Source organism: Marmota marmota, unplaced genomic scaffold, assembly GCF_001458135.2.
Source record: "Marmota marmota marmota unplaced genomic scaffold, marMar, whole genome shotgun sequence".
Taxonomy (NCBI): Eukaryota; Metazoa; Chordata; class Mammalia; order Rodentia; family Sciuridae; genus Marmota; species Marmota marmota.
The window spans coordinates 3,377,648-3,404,080 of record NW_026000221.1 but is presented as its reverse complement, the minus strand read 5'-3'; the positions used below and the strand labels follow the sequence as shown (position 1 = coordinate 3,404,080).

General features: G+C 38.1%; 1 protein-coding gene across 1 annotated transcript in view; it reads left to right on the top strand.

Moving 5' to 3' along the window:
* Positions 1–26,433, top strand: part of Trpc7 (transient receptor potential cation channel subfamily C member 7) — a 140,324-nt gene that overhangs the window by 29,151 nt on the left and 84,740 nt on the right. The window contains exon 3 of the mRNA XM_015488785.2: positions 25,451–25,633. Coding sequence (XP_015344271.1) covers positions 25,451–25,633 — 183 coding nt within the window. The remainder of the gene's footprint in view (positions 1–25,450; positions 25,634–26,433) is intronic.

Below are 26,433 nucleotides of genomic sequence, written 5' to 3'. Positions count from 1 at the left end.
ATACTCTCTCTCTCTCTCTCTCTCTCTCTCTCTCTCTCTCTCCCTCTCTCTCTCCAGTATCATTACTTAGAATGCAGTTGCTTGAAGGTCAGTGTTCATGTTTTCATTCTTAGGAGCAGTAGCCTGCAGCTGCCAATCTTCTGCATGATGTGAATTAATGATCTTTTCTGTTGAGTTAACAGCTCTCATCAGCTTCTCCTACACACACATTCTTTGAAAACAGTAGTTTGAGCCTTTTTCCATCTCACTTAGGAATGCTGGACGAAGAGTCTTTCTGATGACAATTTCTCTTCTCTGGTGATTATTTTGTTTATACTCTAAAGAATCTACCCAGTATTTTCCCAAAGGACATCAGAAACTTCATATTTTATGCACTTAAAACATATTTTAACATAAACATGGAAATTGAGCTTGAAAAAGTAGGCAAGAAGAGGAAAAGAAATATTCAAATTAGGCTGAAAAAAAATCAGGAGCCAGAATTTATTCCTCTAAATAGATTCTCCTCTAAGATTGCAAATTTAGAAATCAGAGTTTAAGCATAGTGTTTGGATCTGTTTTTAACCCAAATATTTCATGCAAATATTTGAGGAGCACTTGCATGATGGTCCTATTTAGGAGATTACTTGAGGAAAGCAAATAGCTTGCAGCCTTATGATCAGACTCTCCTCAGGGCATGTCATATGTCTCAAGTTATATAGCATCAGAAAGGAAGATCCTTTGGGACAATACTTGGATATGTCCTTGAAGTTTCCAAAAGCAGAGAAATGGAATAAAAAGACCTTGAGTCAGGAGACCCAGGCTCTGCCATGAACTCCCGTGTGAGGTTGGCTGAATCATTTCACTGCTCTTCAGCACATCTTCCTCATTCATAAAGCCAATTGTGTGGATTAAATAATCCCTTAACTCCTCACTTCTTTAGCCCTTTCTTCAACTCCAGCAGAACATTTCCATAACAACATCTAAATTGAAATTTAGAAACAGATTATCATTCCTGTTTTACAGATGAGGAAACAGAATAAGAATGGTTAGAATAGTATTAGCAAGGTAGTCCTCTGCATGCCAAACCTTGTGCTAGGTCCTAGGAATACCAAGTAGGAATGAACTCCAGGCCCTGACCCCAAAGAAAGGGAGAGGCTGGACTGTAACAAGACCATCACTATAGGGTAACATGAGCAAACTGCTAGGAGAAAACTAAAGAGTGCAACAAGCTACCGGACAATATGAGAGAAACCTTCTCAGAAGAGATGATAGTTTGAAGTGGTTCTTGAAGGATGAAAAGCTGCCATCCTTCTGTTTGTTGAATGAGAGAGAGAAAGAAAGGCATAAAGGTAGAAGAATGAGTATGTGCAAAGGCATGAACAGGCTTAGTAATTATGGAGGATAGGTGCCGCTGAAGGGAAGTTGGGTTATAGGAAGGAGCTTGATGTTAATAATGTGTGATAATAAAAGGCCCAAATTTGCTCTTGTAGCTTTTGAATCAAGGGAGTGGTGTTTTAGCATCTGGATAGCAAAAGGAACTGTTGTTGGTAAGTGGCCCAATTAGTAGGCTAGTACAAATGTCTGGACAATAAATGGTGAGAATTTGACATAATAGTATGAGTATGGTGTTTAGATGTCAAACAAAAAAAGATAATTTGGATCAGAATCCATACATCTTGGCAAGTAACTGGCAGAGATAACATGAACCCAGAATTTCTAGCTCCAGAGACTGAGTGTATAGGGACTCTTTCCTTAAACAGGAAACAGAAGATCAGGTTTTGGTGTTAGATGGAATATCCATATGTTTTGCTTGGAGCATGCAGTTTTTGAAGTATTTTCAGGACTTACAAGTGTAGATGAGCATTTTGCAGTTGAATACACAAGTTTAATCTTTAAAATACAGTCTGGAGGGGTTGGTGTTGTGGCTCAGTGGTAGAGTGCTCGCCTAGCATGTACGAGGCACTGGGTTCGATCCTCAGCACAACATAAATGTAAAATGAAGATATGGTGTCCACCTAAAGCTTAAGAATAAATATTTTAAAAATAGTTTTAAAAAATAAAGTCTGGATTTGGAGGTAAAAGCCTAGGAATAAGCACATAAGTGACCACTAATGCTGTGGAAATAAATGAAATCGTGTCAAAGCCTCAGTCTCTGAGTTTACATAATAGTTATAAGAACTACTTCCAAATGTTATCCAGTCTTTCATTAAATAAATCAGTTCAAAGCAAAAATATGAAATCTTATTTTCCTAATTAGATTAAAACTTATTTAAAAGCAATCCTTACTCATTTTTCACTTCTGTCTTCTCCAGGACTTTTAGAAAGTCACTGCAAGCATCTAAGCACAACATAATGGCTGCTAGCAGCCAGCTTTGGTTTCAAGACCATCATTTTGAGCCAAGTTATACTGCTTCATTGCACCCAGTTCAATTTCCTCCTAGTCACATACCAACATTTACTTGCTCCTCAGCTTCCTATAAAAAAAAAGATTCTTAAATCAGAGTATACATATCAAGTCATTTTAAGCAACACTTCTTTTTTTAATACTTTTTAGTTGTTGGTAGACCTTTATTTTCTTTATTAATTTACATGCAGTGCTGAGAATCAAACCCAGTGCCTCACACATGCTAGGCAAGTGTTCTACCACTGAGCCATAACTGCAGCCCTAAGCAACACTTCTTAACATCTATAGTGTGTCACATCCTGTGCTAGAGTATACAAATGAATGATTTTGATTGGTTAAGTGTCTAAATGTCAAAAATATAGACAGCACATGGACAAGGCTATTGGACCCTAAGAATAAAATGCAGTAGGATCCCATGGCATGAAACAGCAGACTTCCCCAGGAATCTAGAAAAGGCATCCTAGAGTTACTTTCAAGCTAGTCTTGAAAAGGAGTAGGGTTCTTAGAGGTAGCAAAGAAGAGTGTCAGTATAGGCTTAGAACACCATGGATGGGGCACTGAAGTGGAAGGCCTGGTATGTTCCTTGAACAGAGAAATCACAAGTACTGATTTGCTTAACTTGATTTTTGTTCTTTGTTTTATTATCAGCAAGCTCTACATTTTTTTAAATTGCTACTTTGCCATCTAGCTATTAGCACCTCTTAATCAATAACATTTTCAGCAATCACAAGCAATTTTTAAAAATTTACTCCTATACATATGCTGTGCTTTAATTACTCTTTGAAATGAATCTCATGCACATTTCTTATTCTGAATCTATAATCAGATGAGTCATGACATAATCCTCTGGAAGGATATGTTATCTGGTGATGCCAATACCCAATTAGTGTTTCTCTGAAATGTTTTCACAATATACAGTTAGTACAAATAAGATGCATAGGTCACATTTGCTCTGAACCTCTTTTTAGATTTTCTTTCAGTTTATCTTAAAAAAGATTCAAATAGTCAGATACCAAGTAGAAAAGACAGCAGCCTTGGCCAAGAGGACATCAAAACTTTAAGATTTTAAGATTCAACAATACTAAGATTTTAAGGTGCAAGAAATTTGATCCACGGCAAAACACTCAGATTTAAACACTGTAACATACCCAAAACTTTTTTCTGTTTATATTGTAAATGTGTGATTAATTTAGGAAATGAATTTGTATAGAAGAAATGAAAAACCATCTAGAATCCCAGGAGACATTAACATGATAGGGAATTTTTTCCAGCATTTGATGTCTCAAGTATGCCACATACTGAGCTCTTTCTCTCTATAAATCCTGCTGGTTTTAACACTTCAATGTTTCCCCAATCCATTTCCATCCCTGCATCCTGAGCACCATTGCAAGAGACCAGATGATTATAAACAGAGCCTACTTGACCCTTCTGCCTTTAGGCTACAACATTCCACAACACTGAGGCTGTCTTCAACAAGGGGCCAAAAGAACCTTATATTAAGTTATCCTTATAAATAAACTCACTTTGTGATATTGACATTGACAAAAAAAAAAAAGGATCTTACCTAGGTGCAAATCAAACCATGACATTCTCCCACTTAAAAGGTTTTGGTGACTCCCTCTGCCTAGGGGATAGTTTGTCTCCTTATCAGGGAATTCAAATAACTCTTTATAATCCGTTTCTTATTTACTTCTTTAAATTCATCTTTGTTACCCTCTGCCTCTCCTTGCATAGTTCCCTGTATATTCCTGTAATTTTTCATGTGTCTCTGTGTCTGCTTATGATATGCCCTCGGTTTGGCTATCTCCACCTCTCAAACTGGGTGAGTGAATCTTTAAGATTCAGCAATGGCTTTATTTCTTCCAGGGTAACTTCCCTTACACAGACATGGCTGAGAACCTGTCTTGATACTGATGTCTGAAAGAACTGAGCCAACCTGTGTCCCTTTTATCAGTCAGTAATTGCCACACTAATACTATGTAACAGACGACTTCAAAACTCAGTTGTCTACACAATTAGCATTTATTTTTATAATCGAAATTCTGGTGTTAGTAAAGGAGGATGTATTAATTCTTATTCTGGAGCCCAGTAGATAGTGGATATCTACCTAGGACATATTCTCCTGGCAGCAGTCAGCTCTCAAGGGGGCAACAGAAAATCCATGATGTTTCTTAGGCCAAGAACCCACACGCCATCATTTCCACCCACATTTCATTTGCCTAAGCAAGTCTTATGACCAAAGCCAACATCAATGTAGATCCTTCTCCAGCAGACAGAGAGGAAGGAGGGAAATATTTGCCAAACAATTATCAAGCCTATCCTACTGCTCATTTCAATGGTAATTCTATCTTACTAGTTGTTCAAGCCCAAAACCTCTGATTCATCCTTGTTTCTTTCTTTTTTTTTTTAATATACTTCATATGCGGTCCATCAACAAATCCTCTTTACTCTTTGAAAAACATCCAGAATTGTACACTCCTCATCTCCTTGACTATTTACTTTTCACTTCTCAGATCCAAGCCACCTTCTTCTCTCCTCTGGGTAATTGCAATAGCCCTCTAATTGGTCCTTCTGGTCTTTTCTTGCCCCCTACAATTTATTCCATCCCAGAAGCCAGAGTGATCCTCTCAGAACATAAATCAGATCATGTCAGCTCCACTTCCTGAAACTTCTAATGACTCTCCACCTCACCAGAGGAAAAACTACAGTCCTGACAAGTACCTATTAGGGTGTGGGCCATCTGCTCCCTGTTGCTCTCCTGGCTTCATCTCTTCTTTTTCTCCTCTGGCTCTCTTTGCTCCAGTCACCAGCACCTCAGCTATTCCTAATGAACTCCTGAAGCTCTCTCTCTTCTCCCTTTACACTCTCCTCCCTCTGTGACTGTGACACTGCCTAGAACATCTCATAAGTCTATTTGACTCCTTTCCTTACCTCCTTCAACTCTTTATTCAAAATCCCCTTGAGGGCCAGGTGCCGGTAGTGCAGGCCTGTAATCCCCATGGCTTCAGAGGCTGAGGCAAGAGGATTGAGGGTTCAAAGCAAGCCTCAGCAATTTAGTGAGGCCCTAAAGAACTCAGCAAGACCCTGGCTCTAAATAAAATAAAAAATGGGCTAGGTATGTGGCTCAGTGGTTAAGAACCCCTGGATTCAATCCCTGGTACCAAAAAAAAAAAATCCCCTTGAGGGAGTTCTTGTTTCACCATCTATATAAAAGAGTGATCCCCTCTCTGCAATCCCTACTCCCCTATAAAATAAAAGTACCAAAAGAGTAGAGGCTATCTGTTTTGCTTATGGCTGTACCTGTAAAACAGAACAGCTCCTGGCACAAATGGTTACTTAATGACCACATGCTGCATGAATGACTAGCACTCACCACATGATATTAAAGAGATCCACTTGTGCAATAGCTCCATGGGCGAGCAGTAATGCCATCTTACTCCTCCTTATACTTCCAATGCAAGGCACAATTTCTGGCACACAGGAGACTCAGTAAGCCCATGTTGAACTGAGCAGAACATCTCCGTAAGGGTGACTCCTAAAAGTCACTCAAACCTTTGAGCTAACAGACTCATTCCTAGTTTCTGCAATTTAGCAGTTGGGTTTATTTAGAAGGAAATGTCTTCCTAATAAATAAACGTGAAGCTGGATGTAGAGGGACTCAGGTCTAAATTGCAAAGAGGAGAGCTCACCATGCCACTTCACGGCTGGACTCTCATTGTCTACCTTGCCCTCAAGTCTGCCTCACTCTCCATTGCACTGTCAGGACTTCAGCACAGTATTTATCCCATGACAGATGCTTATTGATTAAATGAATGAATTTATACATGAGGTCTACCATGAGCCAACCCATGGACTGATGTGGCTGAGCTGTGTGCTTTGTGGATGAAAAATTTGGAAGGATCCAGGATGAAGAAATCTTCTACTTTAGCACCACTATGAAACTAGATTGTATGCTTTAGCCCAGTAGAGCAAACAGACCCCCAAAATGTGCCAGTTAAAAGCCAGTGCACTGTGAACAACAGTCACCATGCTGCCCCCTGACGGACTGAAGTAGCATAAGTAATGTTGTCTCATCCTACCATGCTGTTTCTCTGTGTGCCTGAGAATTGTCCTCCAAGATTCCCCAAGTCACATCAGGAGGGAACTCAGCGAACCCTCTGCTTACCCCCCATCCATTTCCATAATTTTTCACCATGAAGATAGGGATAGTAGATGGAACTGGAAGACTCGTTGCAGAATAGAAGTGACCAACGCCCTGGTAAGAGTCAGGAGACCAAAAAGGGTAAAGGGGAATGGACAGATGGACATTTTGCTCAGAGGCTTAGAGCCTTGGAAACAATAGGATGAGCCTATCCATTAGGGACAGCTTCTATCCCATGTCTTTCTGATCATAAACATACCTACTGGTAACCTAAGAGTATGAAGGTTAATCTCAGATCCCTGGACTCAGCTGGCTTCCCCTCGCTAACTTTCTCTTAAGCATACCAAAAAGGGGATTGCCTTACTTAATTTTGGTACCTTTGTCTCATAACAATAGTCCCTCATCTTTCTCTTTCTTTTCATCAGGAAGGACCTTGAACACCCCTAATCACACCCTGTCCTGTAGAGTCAATTTCAGGGCATGAGGTAGGGCAGTTGATATTTTTATCAAATGAGTACTTACCAATGTTAAAATCATGGGTTTGGAGTCAGCCATATCTGAGTTCAGATCTCAGCTGCTACTAAAGTCTCTGGGCTTTAGTTCCCCTGTCTACACAGCAGAAACACATTAATAACTAGTTCCATGATAATAACTAGGTTTCCCGTGAGAATTTAATGAGCTAAATATGTAAAACAATCAGCTCAAGGCCTTGCACATAGTAAATACTTAATAAATAATAACTAATAGTAGCAACAATAGTAATAATCATATCTTTTAATGTTATCTCTTAGCCTATTTTATATTCCTATAATAGAATATCACATATTGAATAACTTATAAAGAAATTTATTTCTCATGGTTCTCTCCAGAACCATAAAGACTGGGAAGTCCAGTGTCAAAGTGTCAGCATCTGGTGAGGGCCTTCTTATTGCATTATCCCATGGTGGCAGGTAGAAGGGCAAGAGAGTGCCAGAGAGTAAGGAAAGACTATATTTGGTTTTATAACAAGCCCACCCATGCCATAACTAACCCACTCCCCCAATAATGACATTAATCCATTCATGAGTGCAAAGATCTCATGACCTCATCACCTCCTATTAGACCCCATCTCACAACACTATAGATTGGGGATTAAGTTTCCAAGACATAAACTTTGGAGAACACATTCAAACCATAATTTCTCACTGTGGAAAGTGCAGAGACCAATCAATCATACTTAGGCCAACCCAGGTGGAGGCAGGCCTGAAGAAAGGTGGAGTTGCTTCTATTTAAGTGAACCACAGGGCTGCTGGAGGTTCCTCTTTCAACTTACATGTCCTAGCAGATTTCCTAAGTCACAGCTTAGAGGAGTTACTCTGCCATGGGGCACATATACCTATGTTGGCTAGAGTGAGATGTGTGTGGTAACAGCATGGGGCAAAGCTCCCATAGGCAGACCTGCTTCCCAGTTTGGGTTCACTGTGGTTCTAGTAGGAAGAGCAGAAAGCTGAGAGGTTCTTCTGGAAGTTCCATAAGAGACACAAGCAGCATCTTTAATCCGGATAAGTATGTACAGAATGTACACAAATTCCTCTCCAGATACATAAGCATATTGATGTTCACTTAATTGTGAGAAATTTTATAAAATATTGAATACTGTGCATATGACCATGCTCTGGTTAAAGTCAGCTAATACCTATCACAAGCCACACATGGATGAATATTCTCTCTTCATGGAACCTTTGCACTGGCAGCTCCCTCCTTCTGGAATATCTATTCTCTGCTACCTCTTTTTTCACCTGCCTCAGTCCTACTAACATCTACTCATCTTCAGGTCTCAGTTCACACTCTGCCTTCTCTTAGAAGCCTCTGATTTCTGTAGCTAAGGTAGTGTGTCCCCACCCTGTCCTCCACCCCAAGGCACTTATATCAACCTGTGGTTCTCATCTGGTTACTTGTATCCTCTTCAGGAAGACCCTGAGCTCATCAAGGGTGAGGACTGTCTTTTATCTAGATCTGTATTCCCAGAGCCCAGCACAGTGGGTGCTAAATCAGTAGACATTATACCTGAGTTGCTAATGAAATACCTGAGATGCTTCCTTAAAAGACAGCCTCTGTCCCTAGGCAAGCTTCTGAATCCAACAGAAGGGACTTGTTAAAAAATCAACAAGCAGAGCAATCCATTACTTCTGGGATTTCACAAATGTCATTTTGAAGTGCTAAGAGCTGCTCACAATGTCAGTAGCTGCCAATTAAGTAAACCAAAAACCAGGTGGGAAACTGAAGTGTCTACAGAGGCACTGTCAGCTCTGCTTGGTAGAAGAAGGTGGTACACAGTGCCCTGCACATTCAGTGCTCAGTACCTGGGTCCTGCTCCTACATTGTGAGTTAGCAGAACTCAGCCCCAATCTCCATACTCTAAGCTTCTGTCCTACTGTTTGCACCTTTTACCTGAGGACTCACACAGAGTGAAACTTTGGGAGTGAGTCCAATAAGGGTATTTGTAAGCTTTATTAGAAAAGGCACTCAAATTGACAACTAGCCATATTGCTAACCTGAAAATCCAGATTACTGTAATATTGGCCAGTTGTCACTTATTGTGTTAAGAAATTTATTTAGATTATATTTTTCAGTTTTCTCCTTGCAACAAATTACAAAGTAGACATTCTTATCATCCCTGTTATGTAGACTTAACTAGAAAATACTGAGATGAAGTTTTATACTCAAAAATATGCATGCAGCGTGCAGCAGACTGAGATTAGAACCCAAACACTAACTATCCAGCAATCCTTCTCATGAAAAAAAACTAATCAGTTGTAAGGGTCCCGCGAAACATCGGAGAAAGAGACCACAAAGTGACCACTCATGCAATTGGCAGAAGGGGGATTTATTGAACCAGCATGCTAGGGCTCCGTGCCCACTCAAGAAGGGAAAGCAGCCCAGAGCCCCGAGCAGGGGCTGAGCACTGCTTAAGTACACTTTTGGGGGAGGGCGGAGGGCTTTGTATACATCAGAACAAATCATCATTAGGCGCGGGAAAATTGAACAACAACTCCTAAACCTGATTAGTTCATTCATTGGCGGGAACAGGTCAGGCTGGAGTGATAGGTCATTCCTAAGGAGAGTACACATTCAAACTGATTGGTTCAGGCCCTGCAAGGCCTGCGTGCAACCACACAGACCCCTTCAGTTATTAAACAACCAGACAATCAGGGGAAATGTTTACTGGGCGGTTCTAAGCATTGTCTTAACAGCTACCGAAATTTCAGGTTTTGCAGGTAACATAGAAACCTAACAATACCTCCTTTACATTTTAACTCAGACCTTGCAGCTTAGAAACTTTTACAACACCCGGTCTTTTACCCTTTAACTTTTACGCTTTAACTTCAATTTCTTTTACCCTTACACAGTAAAAATTCCAAAATCACCAATCTCTCTCTCTCTCTCTCTCTCTCTCTCTCTCTCTCTCTTTCACACACACACACACACACACACAAACACACACACAAACACACACAGACACACTACTCTTTCCCAGATCTTAAAACTCTGATGCACAGAGAAGCATTTGGAAAATTCAGGGAATACATTTAGGGTGAACAAAAGAAGGCTTCCTGCAGAGAGCATATCAACTCAGGGTGACAGTGGGTAAACATTGGCAGAGCCTTTATGGGGGTCTTGGGCAAGGACCCAGGCCTACCTGACCCCACCATCAGGGCAGAACCCTGGATGCTGAGAATCAAGGAGTTACCTAAATCTCCCTGAGAAAGCTGCAAGAAGTACTGGATTTCTGTATCATATACAAAATTTGAACCACATTTCTTAGATCTGTGCTCCTATGTGGAGTTTAAATACTGAAGAGTATTTGCTTTGATGATCTTTGGATCATGAGTTTATTGATATGGTGAAGGTTAATGAAACAATTAATTGTATGCATGAAACCTAAAACATGGATTGAAGCTTTTCAATTTTCATCTGCAATAATGAGCACCAGGTTCAGGTTCTTACCCAGCATTTCACGTTCATTAATTATTTCAATGATTCCAGTTATAATTAATAAGAATTCAGCCATGTGTGTTAAATATTAGCACTCAGAGTTTTCTCATCCAACAACCAAGTGAGGAGATGTGCAGAAGGGAGTGTGCTAGGGTAGGATGCAGCACTGAAGTCCTGTGAGCTAAAAGCTACTGTGTGTGACCCATGTGTCCAGCATTGTGCTTCCTGCTTTATTTACCCCACTTCACAAATCCTTATAACATCACATAACTAAGCTTCTCCTTTTCATTGCCATAGGAAGCCACTGTGTCCCAGATCTCCCTTGTAACCTGTATTGGATTCTCCAGAAGGTTCCTCCTTTCCCCCACTCCACCCTCATACCTGCCTTTTTCTTCATTTCCAGATACCCTCTCACTTCATCCACTAGAAGTCATAGTCCCTCCTCAGCAAAGGTCCCTTGTCATTGAATCCTTCCCTGAGAGATGCTCCACCTTGTTACCCTTTCTAAAGATTGGCTCCCCCTAAGGACATAGTCTCCCCTGCAGCCCTCATAACTGGGGCTGGTTTTGTTCCCACAGTCTTCATAGCACTGCGTCTGGCAATGGGGTGGGCATTTCCCTTGCTGTTCCTTGACTCTCCAGACCTTTCTCCATCTTTTCTCCCTAAGAGTATCCATCTTTGAGTCATATTTCATTAGATGACATCTGCCACATCCCTTATTGGTACAATCTGCAACAATGGGTCACTCCCAATCATTCCCCATGATTTCGGTTCCTTCTGTTTAAATTCTTGGCACTTTAACATACACATAGATTGTTCTTCCAACACCCTGACTCAGTTGGACTCATCTCTTCAATTCCACATTTCTGTTGGTCACCAGGAGCTTGCCTGAGCCTACACGTGATATGATCAATGAATGTAAATCCTCCATCATCTAAGCATCACCAATCACACTCTCAGAATTGCAGCTCCAATGTTTCCATCTTCCTTGACTACACCAGTTCTGTCAGTCTCTCATCTCCCTCCAGTACCCCAAACTCACATAACCCTTCTTTCATTTTTCCACTTTCCCTCAAAGTTCTTCATGCCAGTTTCAGTACCATGGCTGTAATTATAAGCACTCCTTCATACACTGTTCAACTTCTCAGCCCCTCTCTTGATTTGTATACAAAAAACAACCCTGGTAAAATCTTTATCTACTCCATGCTGGCACCCAAGAAAATGAATGTGGTAGGAAAAAAATCACCACATTAACTGACTTCATTTAAATTGAGGACCATCAATCTCAAATGGGCTCTTATTGTTCTTCATATTTATATCCTAACTGACCAATCTTTGTATTTTCATGTTTTCCTAAAACCTATATCAGTCCTCCTCTCCTTGAACTTCTACTACCACCTACTTTATTTCTACTCTCAGCTAATCCTTTTTAGTCCTATTTAACTGAAAAAAATTAAGGCAATAGGAAGAAAATATCTATAATCTTCCTCCATCAATGAATTAACCCTACTAGCTTCCTCACCTACAAATTGACCTTCTCTCCTGTTACTACAAATAAACCATATATGATTCTATATAAATTTATTCTTCTACTTATACACTACATTCAATGCTCTAATCTACTAAACCTGCTGGATTAATATAATGATCTACTAATATCATAGGCAATGATTAGCATAATTATCTACTGAAAAATTCCTATGAGCATAAAAAATATTCTCCCATCAGGAGGAGGAAGGAAAAAAAGAAGCGGAAAGGGAGGATGAAAGAAGAAAGTGAGGAAAGAAAGAAAAGTTTCTCTTGATCCTACTTCTCACATCAGCTACTAATCCATTTCTCTTTGCAATAAAATTTCTCACCAGGGCTGTCTAAACCATTGGCTCTAATACTTCTCCCATCTTCTGGTGATGCCCCTCATTCTCCCAGTAATACTCTAGTCAAGGTGACCAGTGACCTCCAATTTTAGTCAATTCTCACTTTTCTCATTTAGGGTTAATGGCCCTATCTACTTTATAGGACAGTTGTGACTGTTTAATGACATATTAAAATGTTTAGAACATCTTTATTATTAATTATTGGCATAACAACCATTTATTAAACTTAACCTTAATGTCAAAAGCAGAAACATCTCCCAGGTTTACAGCATACACACATCTACTGACTTACCTCCTTTTATATTTCATTTGAAGCTTTCCATAAACATTCCTTTCAAATAACTACATTCCTTAAGGGAGGGGTGGGGGAATGTATTTGAAGCCCACATTCTTTTTAAATCTAATTTCTAAGGTCTCCATTGAGAAATGAGTGTTAATTATTCTGTATTGTGTGGGTGTCTCTACAGCATCCTTCTGAGAAAATCATTTAACTTTTGACCCATCAGGGTAATGAGCTTCTCTCCCTCTTTTGATTTAAGTTTGTCATTAGCTGTTACAAAACTGTAGAGTTGGGATTTTTTAACCAAAATCAAGCAAACTAATCATTTCCTGAAATTGATGCTGTCAAAACAACAGCCCCAGCACCAAAAGTTCAAAATATCAATTTACCTTGTTGGATGGTTTCAGTTTGTCCTTTGTATTAGGACTAGAAATGCATCTCAATAATAAATAAGCTTGTGAAATTTATGAACCAAAAGAAAAGAAAAGAAATTCTAGGCTATTAAGAATCAAAGAATTTCAGCTAATATCTGTTGAACAGAAAACAAGAAATAAAGGGATGAATAGTTTTAAAACTGTTTAAAGTATTGACCAATACATAAAAAGTATGGAGCTAATAAGTTTGAGTTGAAAGATAACAAAAAACATTCTTTGCCAACATTTTCTTCTTTAAAACGATACTTCATAAGTCTAAAAAAATGTAAAATAATCATGCTAAGCATTTTATCAGTCATGTTAATAAATGTGTCTATGTGTTCACAGAAGGTCAACAATTGATATTTTTCAGAGAATATGTCTGTTCATATGGAAAAATCTCAAGAAATCAACAAAGCACCAATAAGTGAATTTAGCAAAGTCATAGGACATAAGGAAAACAAACAAAAGTTAATAATATTACTATTTAATGAACAATTTAAAAGGAAAAAAGTAAATTCTAGTAGTTGAAAAATTAAATACTCAAATACAAATCTTACAAACATATGTAAAACCCATATGTTTGAGACCATAAAACATCAGTAAAAGAAATCAAAGAACACCTAAGTAATATGGAGATAAATATAGTGTTAATGGTTTGAAGGACTCAACAAAGAAGTCAATTTTCCCCCAAATGATTCATATATTAAATAAAATTCCAATAAAAATCTCAGAGTAAGTTATTTTAGATATGAATAATCTTATTTTAAATATTTATATAAAAATGGAAGGAATGAAAAAAGAGCAATTTTAAAACATAGAGCAAGGTTGGAGGACTCAAAGTACTTACTTTTGATAATTAACAGAAAGCAACAAAAATAAAGACATTGGGTATTAGTGAAGGTAGGAAAAGATAGGCTATAGGAAACAGAATAGAGAGACTGAAATAAACACATACTAATACTGTCAGTAATTTTGGACAATTGTGTCAAAGCAATTCAATGGAAAGAGGATAATTTTTCAACAAATGAGACTAGAACAAGTGAACATCTATGTGCACACTTTATATAAAAATTAACACAAATGGGTCATGGCTAAATATGTAACCGAACCTATGAAACTTCTAGAGAAAAATTTTCCTTGTTAAGGAAATATTTCTTAGTTGTGACATCAAAAGCATAACCATAGAAAGAAAACATGATAAACTAGAGTTCACCAAAATTAAAAACATCTGCTTTTTGAAAGTTACTGTTAAGAGAATAAGTCACAGACTAAGAGAAAAGAGTTGAAAACTTGCATAATTCTTATATAAATTATATAATTATATTCAGAATATAAAAAGAACTCTCAAAACTCAATAATAAGAAAATAAACAATTCAATTTTTTTAAAAGGACAAAGAATTTGAACAGATCTTTCCTCAAAGAAAATACAGAGGTGGTAAAGATGCACAGAAAAAGATGCCCAACATCACTACCCATTAATGAATGCAAATTAAAACCACAATGAGATATCATGATACAGAAAATAATTTGGTAATAGCTAATGCTGGCAAGACTATGGAGTAGCTGGAGTTCTCATAATTTGATGGTGGTAATGTAAAATAGTATACCTATTCCAGAAACAAACTGGTAGTTTCTTACAAAGTTAAACATGCACTTACCATATACTCAACAATCCCACTCCTAGATAGCTTTTCTAACAATAAGAATTTATTTTCACACAAAAACTTATATGTGAATATTTATAGCAGCCTTCTTCTTAATTGCCAAGAACTGGAAACAACCAATCAATCAGTGAATGAATATATAAATTGTGATACAAACATATAGTGGATGTTAAACAGAAAAAAATAAGCTTTTTTTCTTTATACATGTACTTTGGATATTAATGATCATCACATTTCACCATCATTTATAGCCCCATGTCCCCTCCCTTTCCCTCCAACCTCTCTGCCCTATCTAGAGTTCGTCTATTCCTCTCATGCTCCCTCTCCCTATCCCTCTATGAATCAGCCTCCTTATATCAAAGAAAACATTCAGCACTTGGTTTTGGGGGATTAGCCAACTTCACTTAGCATTATCTTCTCTAACTCCATCCATTTACCTGCAAATGCCATGATTTTATTGTCTTTTATTGCTGAGTAATATCCATTGTGTATATATGTCACATTTTTTATCCACTCATCTATTGAAGGGTATCTAAGTTGGCTCCATAATCTAGCTATTGTGAATTGTGCCACTATAAACATTGATGTGGCTGTGTTCCTGTAGTATGCTGTTTTTAAGTCCTTTGGGTATAGACCGAGGAGAGGGATAGCTGGGTCAAATGGTGGTTCCATTCCCAATTTTCCAAGAAATCTCCATACTACTTTCCATATTGGCTGCACTAATTTGCAGTCCCAGAAGCAATGTATGAGTGTGCCTTTTTCCCCACATCCTCGCCAGCACTTATTGTTATTTGTATGCATAATAGCTGCCATTCTGACTGGAGTGAGATGAAATCTTAGAGTGGTTTTGATTTGCATTTCTCTAGTTGCTAGTGATGATGAACATTTTTTTTCATATATTTGTCGATTAATTGTATATCCTCTTCTGAGAAATGTCTGTTCAGGTCCTTGGCCCATTTATTGATTGGGTTATTTGGGGTTTTTTTGGGGGGGTTAGCTTTTTGAGTTCTTTATGTACCCTAGAGATTAGTGCTTTATCTGATGTGTGAGGGGCAAAGATTTGCTACCAAGATGTAGGATCTCTATTCACCTCAGATTGCTTCCTCAGCTGAGAAGAAATTTTTTAGTTTGAGTCCATCCCATTTATTGATTCTTGATCTTAATTCTTGAGCCACAGGAGTCTTATTAAGGAAGTCAGGGTCTAATTCCACATGTTGGAGATTAGGGCCTACTTTTTCTTCTATTAGATGCAGGGTCTCTGGTTGTATTCCTAAGTCCTTGGTCCATTTTGAGTTGAGTTTTGTGCATGGTGAGAGATAGGGGTTTAATTTTTCATTTTGTTGCATATGGATTTCCAGTTTTCCCAGCACTATTTGTTGAAGAGGCTATCTTTTCTCCAATGCATGTTTTTGGCACCTTTGTCTAATATAGGATAATTATAATTTTGAGGGTTAGTCTCTGTGTCCTCTATTCTGTACCATTCATCTACCAGTCTGTTTTGGTGCCAATACCGTGCTATTTTTGTTACTATTGCTCTCTAGTATAGTTTAAGGTCTGGTATAGTGATGTCACCTGCTTCACTCTTTCTGCTAAGGATTGCTTTAGCTATTCTGGGTCTCTTATTTTTCCAGATGAATTTCATGATTACTTTTTCTATTTCTATGAGGAATGTCATTGGGATTTTGATAGGAATTGCATTAAATCTGTATAGTGCTTTTGGAAGTATGGTCATTTTGATAATATTAATTCTGCCTATCCAAGAGCAAGGTAGATCTTTCCATCCTCTAAGGTCTTCTTTGACTTCTTTCTTTAGAATTCTGTAATTTTCATTATATAGATCTTTCACTTCTTTCGTTGATTCCCAAGTATTTATTTATTTATTTATTTATTTATTTATTTATTTTGAGGCTATTGTAAATGGGGTAGTTTTCCTTGGTTCCCTATCTGAGGATTTGTCACTGATATACAGAAATGTCTTTAATTTCTGGGTGTTGATTTTATATCCTGCTACTTTTCTGAATTCATCTCTTAGTTCTAAAAATTTTCTGGTGGAACTTTTAGGGTCTTCTAAGTATAGAATCATATCATCAGCAAATAGTGTCAATTTGAGTTCTTCTTTTCCTATGTGTATCCCTTTGATTTCTTTCATCTGTCTAATTGCTATGGCCTGCGTTTCAAGAACTATGTTAAATAGAAGTGGTGAAAGAAGGCATCCCTGTCTTGTTCCAGTTTTTAGAGGGAATGCCTTCAATTGTTCTCCATTTAGAATGATATTGTTCTGGGTTTAGCATAGATAGCCTTTATGATGTTGAGATATGTTCCTGTTATCCCTAATTTTTCTAGTGTTTTGAACATAAAGGGGTGCTGTATTTTGTCAAATGCTTTTTCTGCGTCTATCGAGATGATCATATTATTCTTATCTTTCAGTATACTGATGTTATGAATTACATTTATTGATTTCCTTATGTTGAACCAACCTTGCATCCCTGGGATGAATCCCACTTGATCACGGTGCACGATCTTTTTGATATGTTTTTGTATTTGATTTGCCAGAATTTTATTGAGAATTTTTGCATCTCTGTTCATTAGAGATATTGGTCTGAAGTTTTCTTTTTTTGATGTGTCTTTGCCTGGTTTTGAAATCAGAGTGATATGGGCCTCATAGAATGAGTTTAGAAGTGCTGCCTCTTTTTCTATTTCCGAAATAAATTGGAGACTATAGGTACTAGTTCTTCTTTAAAGGTCTTATGGAAGTCAGCTGTGTATCCATCCCATCCTGGGATTTTCTTGGTTGGTAGGCTTTTAATGGTGTCTTCTATTTTGTCACTTGAAATTGATCTGTTTAAATTGTATATATCATCCTGATTCAACTTGAGCAAATTATATGACTCTAGAAATTTGTCAATGCCTTCAATATTTTCTATTTCATTGGAGTACAAGTTTTCAACATAATTTCTAATTATCCTCAGTATGTCTGTAGTGTCTGTTGTGATATTTCCTTTTTCATCACGTATGTTAGTAAGGAAAAAATCTAAGAGTTATTAGGATAGAGGAAGGCACAGAGTTTCAAACCAAAGGAATGCACAATCTCTTCAATGAGATAATATCAGAAAATAACTCTTAAGAGTTTTCTCTCTCCTTCTCTTTGTTAGCATGGCTAAAGGTCTGTCAATTTTATTTATTTTTTCGAAGAACCAACTTTTTATTCTGTCATTTTTTTAATTATTTCTTTTGTTTCGATTTCATTGATTTCATCTCTGATTTTAAATATTTCCTGTCTTCTACTGCTTTTGGTGTTGATTTGTTCTTCTTTTTCTAGGTCTTTGAGATGTAATGTTAAGTCATTTATTTGTTGACTTTTTCTTCTTTTAAGGAATGAACTCCATGCAATGAACTTTCCTCTTAGAACTGCTTTCATTTCTATATGTTGTATCTGTGTTCTCATTCACCTCTAAAAATTTTTTAATCTCCTCCTTGATGTCTTCTGTAACCCATTGTTCATTCAGTAGCATATTATTTAGTCTCCAGGTGTTGGAGTGGATTTTATTTCTTATTTTATCATTGATTTCTAATTTCATTCCATATGATCTGATAGAATGCAGGGTAGTACCCCTACTTTTTTTATATCTGCTAAGAGTTGTTTTGTGGCATAGAATATGGTCTGTTTTAGAGAAGGACCCATGTGCTGCTGAGAAGAAAGTGTGTTCACTCATTGAAAGATGAAATATTCTATATATGTCAGTTAAGTCTAAGTTATTGATTGTATTATTGAGTTCTATAGTTTCTTTGTTCAGCTTTTGTTTGGAGGATGTATCTAGTGATGAAAGAGGTTTGTTAAAGTCACCCAAAATTATTGTGTTGTGGTCTATTTGACTCTTGAACTTGAGAAGAGTTTGTTTGATGAACATAGATGCTCCATTGTTTAGGGTATATATATATTTATAATTGTTAAGTCTTATTGGTGTATGGTTCCCTTGAGTAGTTTGTAGTGTCCTTCTTTATCCTTTTTGATTGACTTTAGTTTGAAGTCTACTTTGTTTGATATGAGGATGGAAACCCCTGCTTGCTTCTGCAGTCCATCTGAGTACTATGCTTTTCCCCAACCCTTTACCTTCAGACTGTGGATGTCTTTTTCTATGAGATGAGTCACTTGGAGGCAGCATATTGTTGGGTCTTATTTATTTATTTTTTATCCAATCTGCCAGTCTGTCTTTTGATTGGTGAGTTTAGGCCATTAACATTCAAGGTTATTATTGAGAAATGATTTGTATTCCCAGACATTTTTGTTTATTTTTTGGTATTTAATGTGACTTGGCTTCTCTACTGATTAGATTTGCCTTTGGTGTAATCCCTCCCTCTGCTGATTTTCATTATTGTTTTTCACTTCCTCTTCTTGGAATATTTTGCTGAGGATGTTCTGTAGTGCAGTCTTTTAGTTGTAAATTATTTTAATTTTTGTTTATCATGGAAGGTTTTTATTTCATCATCAAAGCTAAAGCTTAGTTTTGCTAGATATAAGATTCTTGGTTGGCATCCATTTTCTTTCAGGACTTGGTATATGTTGTTCTACGATCTCCTGGCTTTGAGAGTCTGGGTTGAAAAATCTGCTGAGATACAAATTGGTCTCCCCCTTTATATGATCCGATTCCTCTCTTTTGCAGCTTTTAAGTTTCTATCCTTTTTCTGCATGCTAGGCATTTTCATTATAATGTGCGTTGGTGTAGATCTGTTGTAATTTTGTACATTTGGTGTCCTGTAAGCCTCTTGTATTTGGTTTTCCATTTCATTCTTCATGCTTGGGAAATTTTCTGATATTATCTCATTGAAGAGATTGTGCATTCCTTTGGTTTGAAACTCTGTGCCTTCCTCTATCCCAATAACTCTTAGATTTGGTCTTTTGATGCTATCCCCTAATTTCTGAATATTCTGTTCATAGTCTCTAACTTTCTTCACTGTGTGATCAACTTTGTTTCACAGATTGTATACTTTGTCTCCATTATCTCACATTCTTTCTTCCAAGTCTGTTGGTTATGCTTCCTATTGAATTTTTTATTTGATTTATTGTATTCTTCATTTCAAGGATTTCTGATTTTTTTTTCAGAGTCTCTATCTCTCTCTTGAAGTAATCTTTTGCTACCTGTATTTGCTCTCTTATCTCATTGTTGGAGTGATCAATTTTTCACCTGTATTTGCTCATTTAGGTCATTCTTTAATTCACAGATCATTTTAATTATGAACCTTCTGAACTCCTTCTCTGACATTTCATCAACTTTGCTGTCCATGGGTTCTGTTATTATAGTGTCCTGGTTTATTTGGGGCACTTTCCTCCCTTGTTTTTTCATGTTGTCTATATGTTTTCCTTTCTCACAGTGTGAATCTGAGATATTGCAGTTTCTTCCCTATTTTCTTGTAGTACCCGTGCAGATTGTACCTCACCTTGTTGTTGGGCTTCCAGACCTCAGTGAATGCTACTGCATTCTGGATCTGGGTCCTGCATAAGTTGGAGTGGGTGGATCTGAGCTGCTGGGCTTGACCTCAAGTGGTAGTCTGCTGCTCGGAAGGGGTGGTCCTGCACCAGAGGCTAGGCTCTGGTGGGTGTCTGCCCTGCTGGGGAGGGGTGGACCGGGCCTGCTATGCGCCTGGACCTCCACAGGCCTGTGTGGATGAATCGAAAATAAGCTTTTGATGCATGCAACAACATGGTGAATCTAAAAGAGATTATGCTCAGAAAAAGAAGTCAGTCTCAAAGGGTTATATCCTATATGATGTAACTTATGTGACATCCTTGAAGAGGTAAAACTCTAGGGCCTCTTTCTCTGTTCATCATAGACATAGCTATGGTCCAAAGAAGCACTGCAGCATACAACATCTCCTAAGCCCTGAATGCTGGACACATTGCCTGGTGTGTTTATTCCTCATCCATTCACTAGTCCCCAGAAGCTAAGAATACCTCCTTTCAACACTCTATTTTAAAGAACAGATTTAAGTGTACCCTAACAGGAGATGAAGTAAAGAAGATCTGGGCCTACCTAGTGGTTTAGTGAGATAAATGGCAAGATCCACCTTCACATACATTACCCTGCTTGTTTTTTGGATGCCATCAGCATTGACAAGACTAGAGAGAACTTCCCTCTCACCTATGCATCCTATTCTACCTAAGAATGTCAGATACAAGTTATGCAAGTAATAAAGATCCAAACCATAGCATTCCTCCACTCCCCATTACCCTTCCTTGATTTTGTTTTCTGGAAATTGGACCCAGGGATACGCTACCACTGAGCTACATCTCCACCCTTTTTTATTTTTCATTTTCATACAAAATTTCACTAAGTTTCCAGATTATAAGAGGAAGATAGACATCAAGGCTAGATTTAAGAATTTTTTGTCTAGAATAACTGAAACTGTGGGGGAAAGAAAATAAGGTAAAGACTCAATTCAAAATTTTTGTTAAATTTGAAATATGCCTATTAGACATTTGAGTGAAGATATAAAGTTGACAGTCAGATATATGAATCTTGAGTTCAGGGTAGAAGGCTGCATTAAAGATATAAATTTCAGATTTATCAGCATATGTACATTACTGAAAGCCATGACACTAGATAAGATCACTAAGACAATGAGTGTCAATAGATAAAAGGAGACTTTTGAGGACCGGATACATCTTTGGGGTATTCCAAAATTAAGACATAAGGAGAATGAGGATGAATCAACAAAGAATGAAAAAAAAGTAGTAAATCAGGAAAAATAAACACAAAAGTATATGTTATACTGGAAGCCAAGTAACTGTATATCAAATAAGAAGAAATGATCAGCCATATCAAAGCGCTTGATATGTAAAATGAGGACTGAGAACCAACTGTTGAATTTAGGAACATGAAAATCCTTTATGACTTTACCGAGAAGAGTCACAGTAAATTCTGTGGGCCGGAAAGCCTTATTAAATGGAACAATAAAGAGAACAAAAAGGGCAATTGAAGACAATGAATGTAGAAAACTCTATTGAAGAGTTTTGGTGTAGAATGGAACAGAAAATTGGAGTAGCAATTGGAGGAGGAAGTGGGGTCAAGATAAATTTCTATTTAAGAAAAGAAAAATAACCACATGTTTGTGTGCTGAACAAGTAGGGAGAGGAGAAGTTGATAGCACAGGAGAGAAAAAGGAAGGTTGCAGGAGCAACATCCTTGAGTAGGCATAAGAGGCTGATATCCAGGATGCAAGTGGAGGAGTTGATCTTAGAGAGGGGCAGAGACAGTTTATCCAAAGTAAAAAGAGGGAAAACATGGACACAGAATACATGGACACAGATGTGTGTAGCTACATATATGTGATGGTGTGAGCATGGGGAGCTTCTCTGCTGATAACTTCTATTTTCTTAATAAATAGAAAACAAGGTCCTCATCCAAGAGTTAGGAAGAAGTAAAGATTTTTGAAGATGGAGAAGGGAAAGGTATGAAATGCTTGTTTAAGAGTAAAAGAGTAAATTGCCAGGAGTACTAAAGACTACTTAAGGTTAGAGACAGTTAACAGGAAGATGCATCAGTGCAGTTGTCTCTTCTCAGACACATTTACTGTACAGAGGCAGGACCAGAGTGGTAGACAATTAGATTCAACTAAGACCAGGCTTTTATCCAGTGAAGGTTAAAAAAAAGTGAAGCCCAGAAAAGTTGATGATGTGTGCAGAAGTTATCATATGATTAACCATGAAATATAAGCTCTTTAAGGAGGAAAGAAGTAACCTAAAGAGGGGAGTATAAATTAGGGTAAAGGAAGAGTGGTCAATTGCTTGTAGCCCTGGTGAGTCAAAAGATTACTAGTTGGGGTCCCAGAAACAGTGAGCGGGATATATAGGGAGGCGGTGGTTTGAAAAATATACTTGTAGTTGCAGTCATGGAGGATATACAGCTACTGAAATAACTAAGAGACTGAGTGGCTGAATTTGGATTAAGGATGAGCTCACTGGAAAAGGATCTGTCAAGAAAGTGAGAGGGCAGGGTATTGGGAAAGTCATCTTTCAAGATATTGAAACTGCCAAGAATAACAAAAGCAGCAATGGAGGGACAGTGGGAGTGAGATAGGAGTTCAAATCACCAAAGGTGAGAGAGTGACCCATAGATCAGTAACTAATATAAGAAAGAGAAGTGTATTCAGCCTGTTTATCTCTCTGTCTTAGTTTCCTCATCTTTAAGTTGGAAATGATGATAGCCTTTCCATCATGACTTTTTATAAAAAATTGAGCTAGATGATACACCTGTCACCCATTGGGACTGGGGAACCTCAGCATATAGGAATATATTTTTTAAAAATTTAAAGAGCATGTCTGATGTCTTAGACATGTATCTCATCTACCTCAACTACAGTGAGGGGTATGTCTTGGAAGGCTCAAGAGCTCAGGGTTGACCCAATTAAGCATACTCATCCTAATTCTTTAGAGGTTTCGCCTATAACCCTCTGCCACCATACATGACCATAGAATCTCCTCTCTGGCAGGCCTGGGTTCTCTCTTTTCCCTCCAGCCACCTGCAGATACCAGCCTTATTGACATACAGCCTGTGTCTAATGCAGAAGACAAAAATGTAATTATCCACTTTGGCTGCTCTGGTGCCTCCTTTTTGATGGGCAGGCTAGGTAAAAGAGCCCAGGAAAGTGACAGCCTCTAATGAAGGAGCACTTCCTGCTTCAAACTCTGCAGAACCCAAACATGTATAGTGCCATATAACCTGACTTGTTCCCAGTGTGGGAGCTTGGACCAAAGGCTAAGGCAAGCCTTTTCTACTTCATGTACCCATTCATGCATTCAGTTCCAGGTAGGAGTTTCACCAAGAGTTGATGTATATCTAGCCAACAGGTTCCATTTTACCAGGAAAACTGACATTCAGGGCAAGGAGATTCAGGAAATGTCAGTTGTAACAGAGGGACTGCCAGAGTTGAATGGGTCAGGTCAATGTGGTGAGGTGAACCATCTTCTCCATTTTGCTGAGCCCAGTGTATTATACGCTGAGATGCTGAGATTCCCAACTCTGGATCTTCAGCAGTCTCCAAAATGTTTTAGCCAGGACAAACTCTGAGCAAGTTTTACTTGGCATTACCCTTATGGGACCCTAAGGATGAATCCCCAGCCTCCTTCAGCCTCACTACTTAGAAACCACATTGGCCTCATTCTTGGCTAACTTAGTGCCTGGTACACAGTAGCTCCTCAATGAAGAATGAATGTGAATGGGTGACTGTTAGGGATGGAGAAGCACAGAATACAACTCTTCATGTCACCACCCAACCACCACCCAATAGATGCCCAAACCTAGGACACTCTAAGTATCTTACCCAAATTTTTCTCCATGACAATCTGCCTAAGCTGAGTAGTCCTTTTTCTACTCATAATTTTTAAAATTTCCTTATTCTACCTAAATTATACATAAAAATGAAGGGTAGCCATTCTCATCTGAAAATATTTTCATGATCTTTTTCCCTTTCCCAGCAAGCAAGCATTTACTTACCTCTTTCTCTAATGCAAAGTGACATTTTGATGCAGCAGCCCTGGAAGGAGACAAGAATCATTAACTCAGAAAAATAGCTGAGCTCCTGCAGTTTGCCAGGCTCCCACCTATTTGCTGAAGAATCCGGGCTCCGGAAAAGCAAAACTGCTCTCCTATTGCCAACTACTATTTATGAGTCTGAGGGTTGTTGACATTGATTAACATTGAAAGTGACATCTGGTCCTTATGTAGTTTCTAAATAGACTGGTTTCAACCAATAAAGCATTAAGGAAGCCTCAGGAGAATATATTTGGAGGGAAGTAGTGGTATGAGAGTGACATGAAACATTCTTTTGTCCAACATTTGGGATCATTATCTAGAAATTAAGCTGTGTGTTTGGGAGGGAGAGAAGTTGGTGTGTTGCTAAGAAAGGAAGGAAGGAAACTTCTCAAAGATGGTTGCAAAGATATACCTAGGGAAAGGAAAAGAGTATCCCAGGAGCAACTCATTAAAAAAGTGAAACAACAAAAAGTTCAAGACTAAAAGTGTCTACTCATCAGTCAAGTAATTTAAGGAGCCATGATTTGCCATACAAATGGATTTGTAGTAAGAAAGAATCCTGTAAAGTGTAAATTGCATTGGAGTTTTAAATGTGTAAGTTACAAGCAATTTTCTAGCACATATAAAAAGCATACCTGTGTTTAAATTTCTTCCAACTTCAGTGTATCAGCCTTATCTTTCTAGTAAATTCCTATGCAGAGCAGTCACTATTTTAGGTTGGTGCTAAATGAGTAAGGTATTATTTCTAGCATCTTAAAAGTTCATTTCCTTATTACTCCTCCCTTACAATTGGCTAGTAATTAGGCCCAAAGATTTGCTGCTTTGAAAAAGCCTGGATGGGCTATGGCGGGTACTCAAATCATTTAAAGAGCAAACTTTAAAAAAAAAAAAACATTCCTGGACCTCATTCCCATGAATTCTACAATTTTGGCATGATCTAAAGTAACTCTAATGCAAGTGATCTGTGGACTACACTCTGACAAGTGCTGACTTAGAGAAGAATGTCCTCTAGGTTGTGTGTCAAGAGAAACAGCCCTGTCTTCTGAATTCAGCAATTGCCCTTGGTTCCAATGTGCTCCGTTAAGTTCACACTTGTTGTACAATTGCTAATTGACACTGCTGTGCTGGGCAAGCCCATCTGTGGGGCTCAGTGTGACACACCCCTGATTTTTCTTTATTCTGTTAGAACGATTACAGGAAGTTATCTATGCAATGCAAGGATTTTGTGGTGGGCGTGCTGGACCTGTGCCGAGACACAGAAGAGGTGGAGGCGATTTTAAATGGTGATGTGAACTTCCAAGTCTGGTCCGACCACCACCGTCCAAGTTTGAGCCGGATCAAACTCGCCATTAAATATGAAGTCAAGAAGGTAAGATTTCCCATCTTTCTTGGCCTTCCTGCCTCACTTCACAGGGCAGCTGGCCTAGCTTTGTGCTCATATTTCATGTTCCTGCAAAGCGACTGTGATTACACCCAAATTCTCTCCAGACAGAAAACTGCCAGTCTTACAGGGCTGCTCAGATCCCACCACCTTTTCCCATCTCAATTCCCAGCCTCCAAAGAGAGAGAGAGAGGAATCATGAGTCAGTCCATGACTAGACCTTTAACTTGGAGAACAGAAGAGATTTTCAGACTCCAGACTACTGGCAGTAGTGTCACAGTGAGGAATCCCATTACTAGCAAGCCAATTCCAAATCTTGAGAAACACATAACTCAGGTCTTTCAATAGCATTAATTGTGTAGAAAATGGTTTAGTGTAAAGGATTTGTGGCAGCCATGGTCCTCAAAGGATTAGAGAAATTTACTTCAAAGTCATATGAAAGCCCTTAGTGGGAAGCTTAAGTAGACTTATCCAAAAGTAAGCTTGTTCCACCTCCTCAATAGATATCAACATGTCTGTAATGACTCTTGTCACCCAATAACCCTTGCATCTGTAGTGTCTGGTCAGATTATGGTCCTAAGGAGCAAAAGTCACTTGTAGTTTCATTTTGTATATATTTGAATTCTATACAATCTGCTCTATTGGCTGACATCATTCATCCTGATGAAAACTGGAAAGCTCCAAAAACCTACATGGTTAAATGTCAGTGGACTTTCTATATGAGCAAGGCAGAGTGGATCTGTCTTTGAGGATTTGTTTTTTTTTTTTTTTTTTTTTTTTTTTTTTTT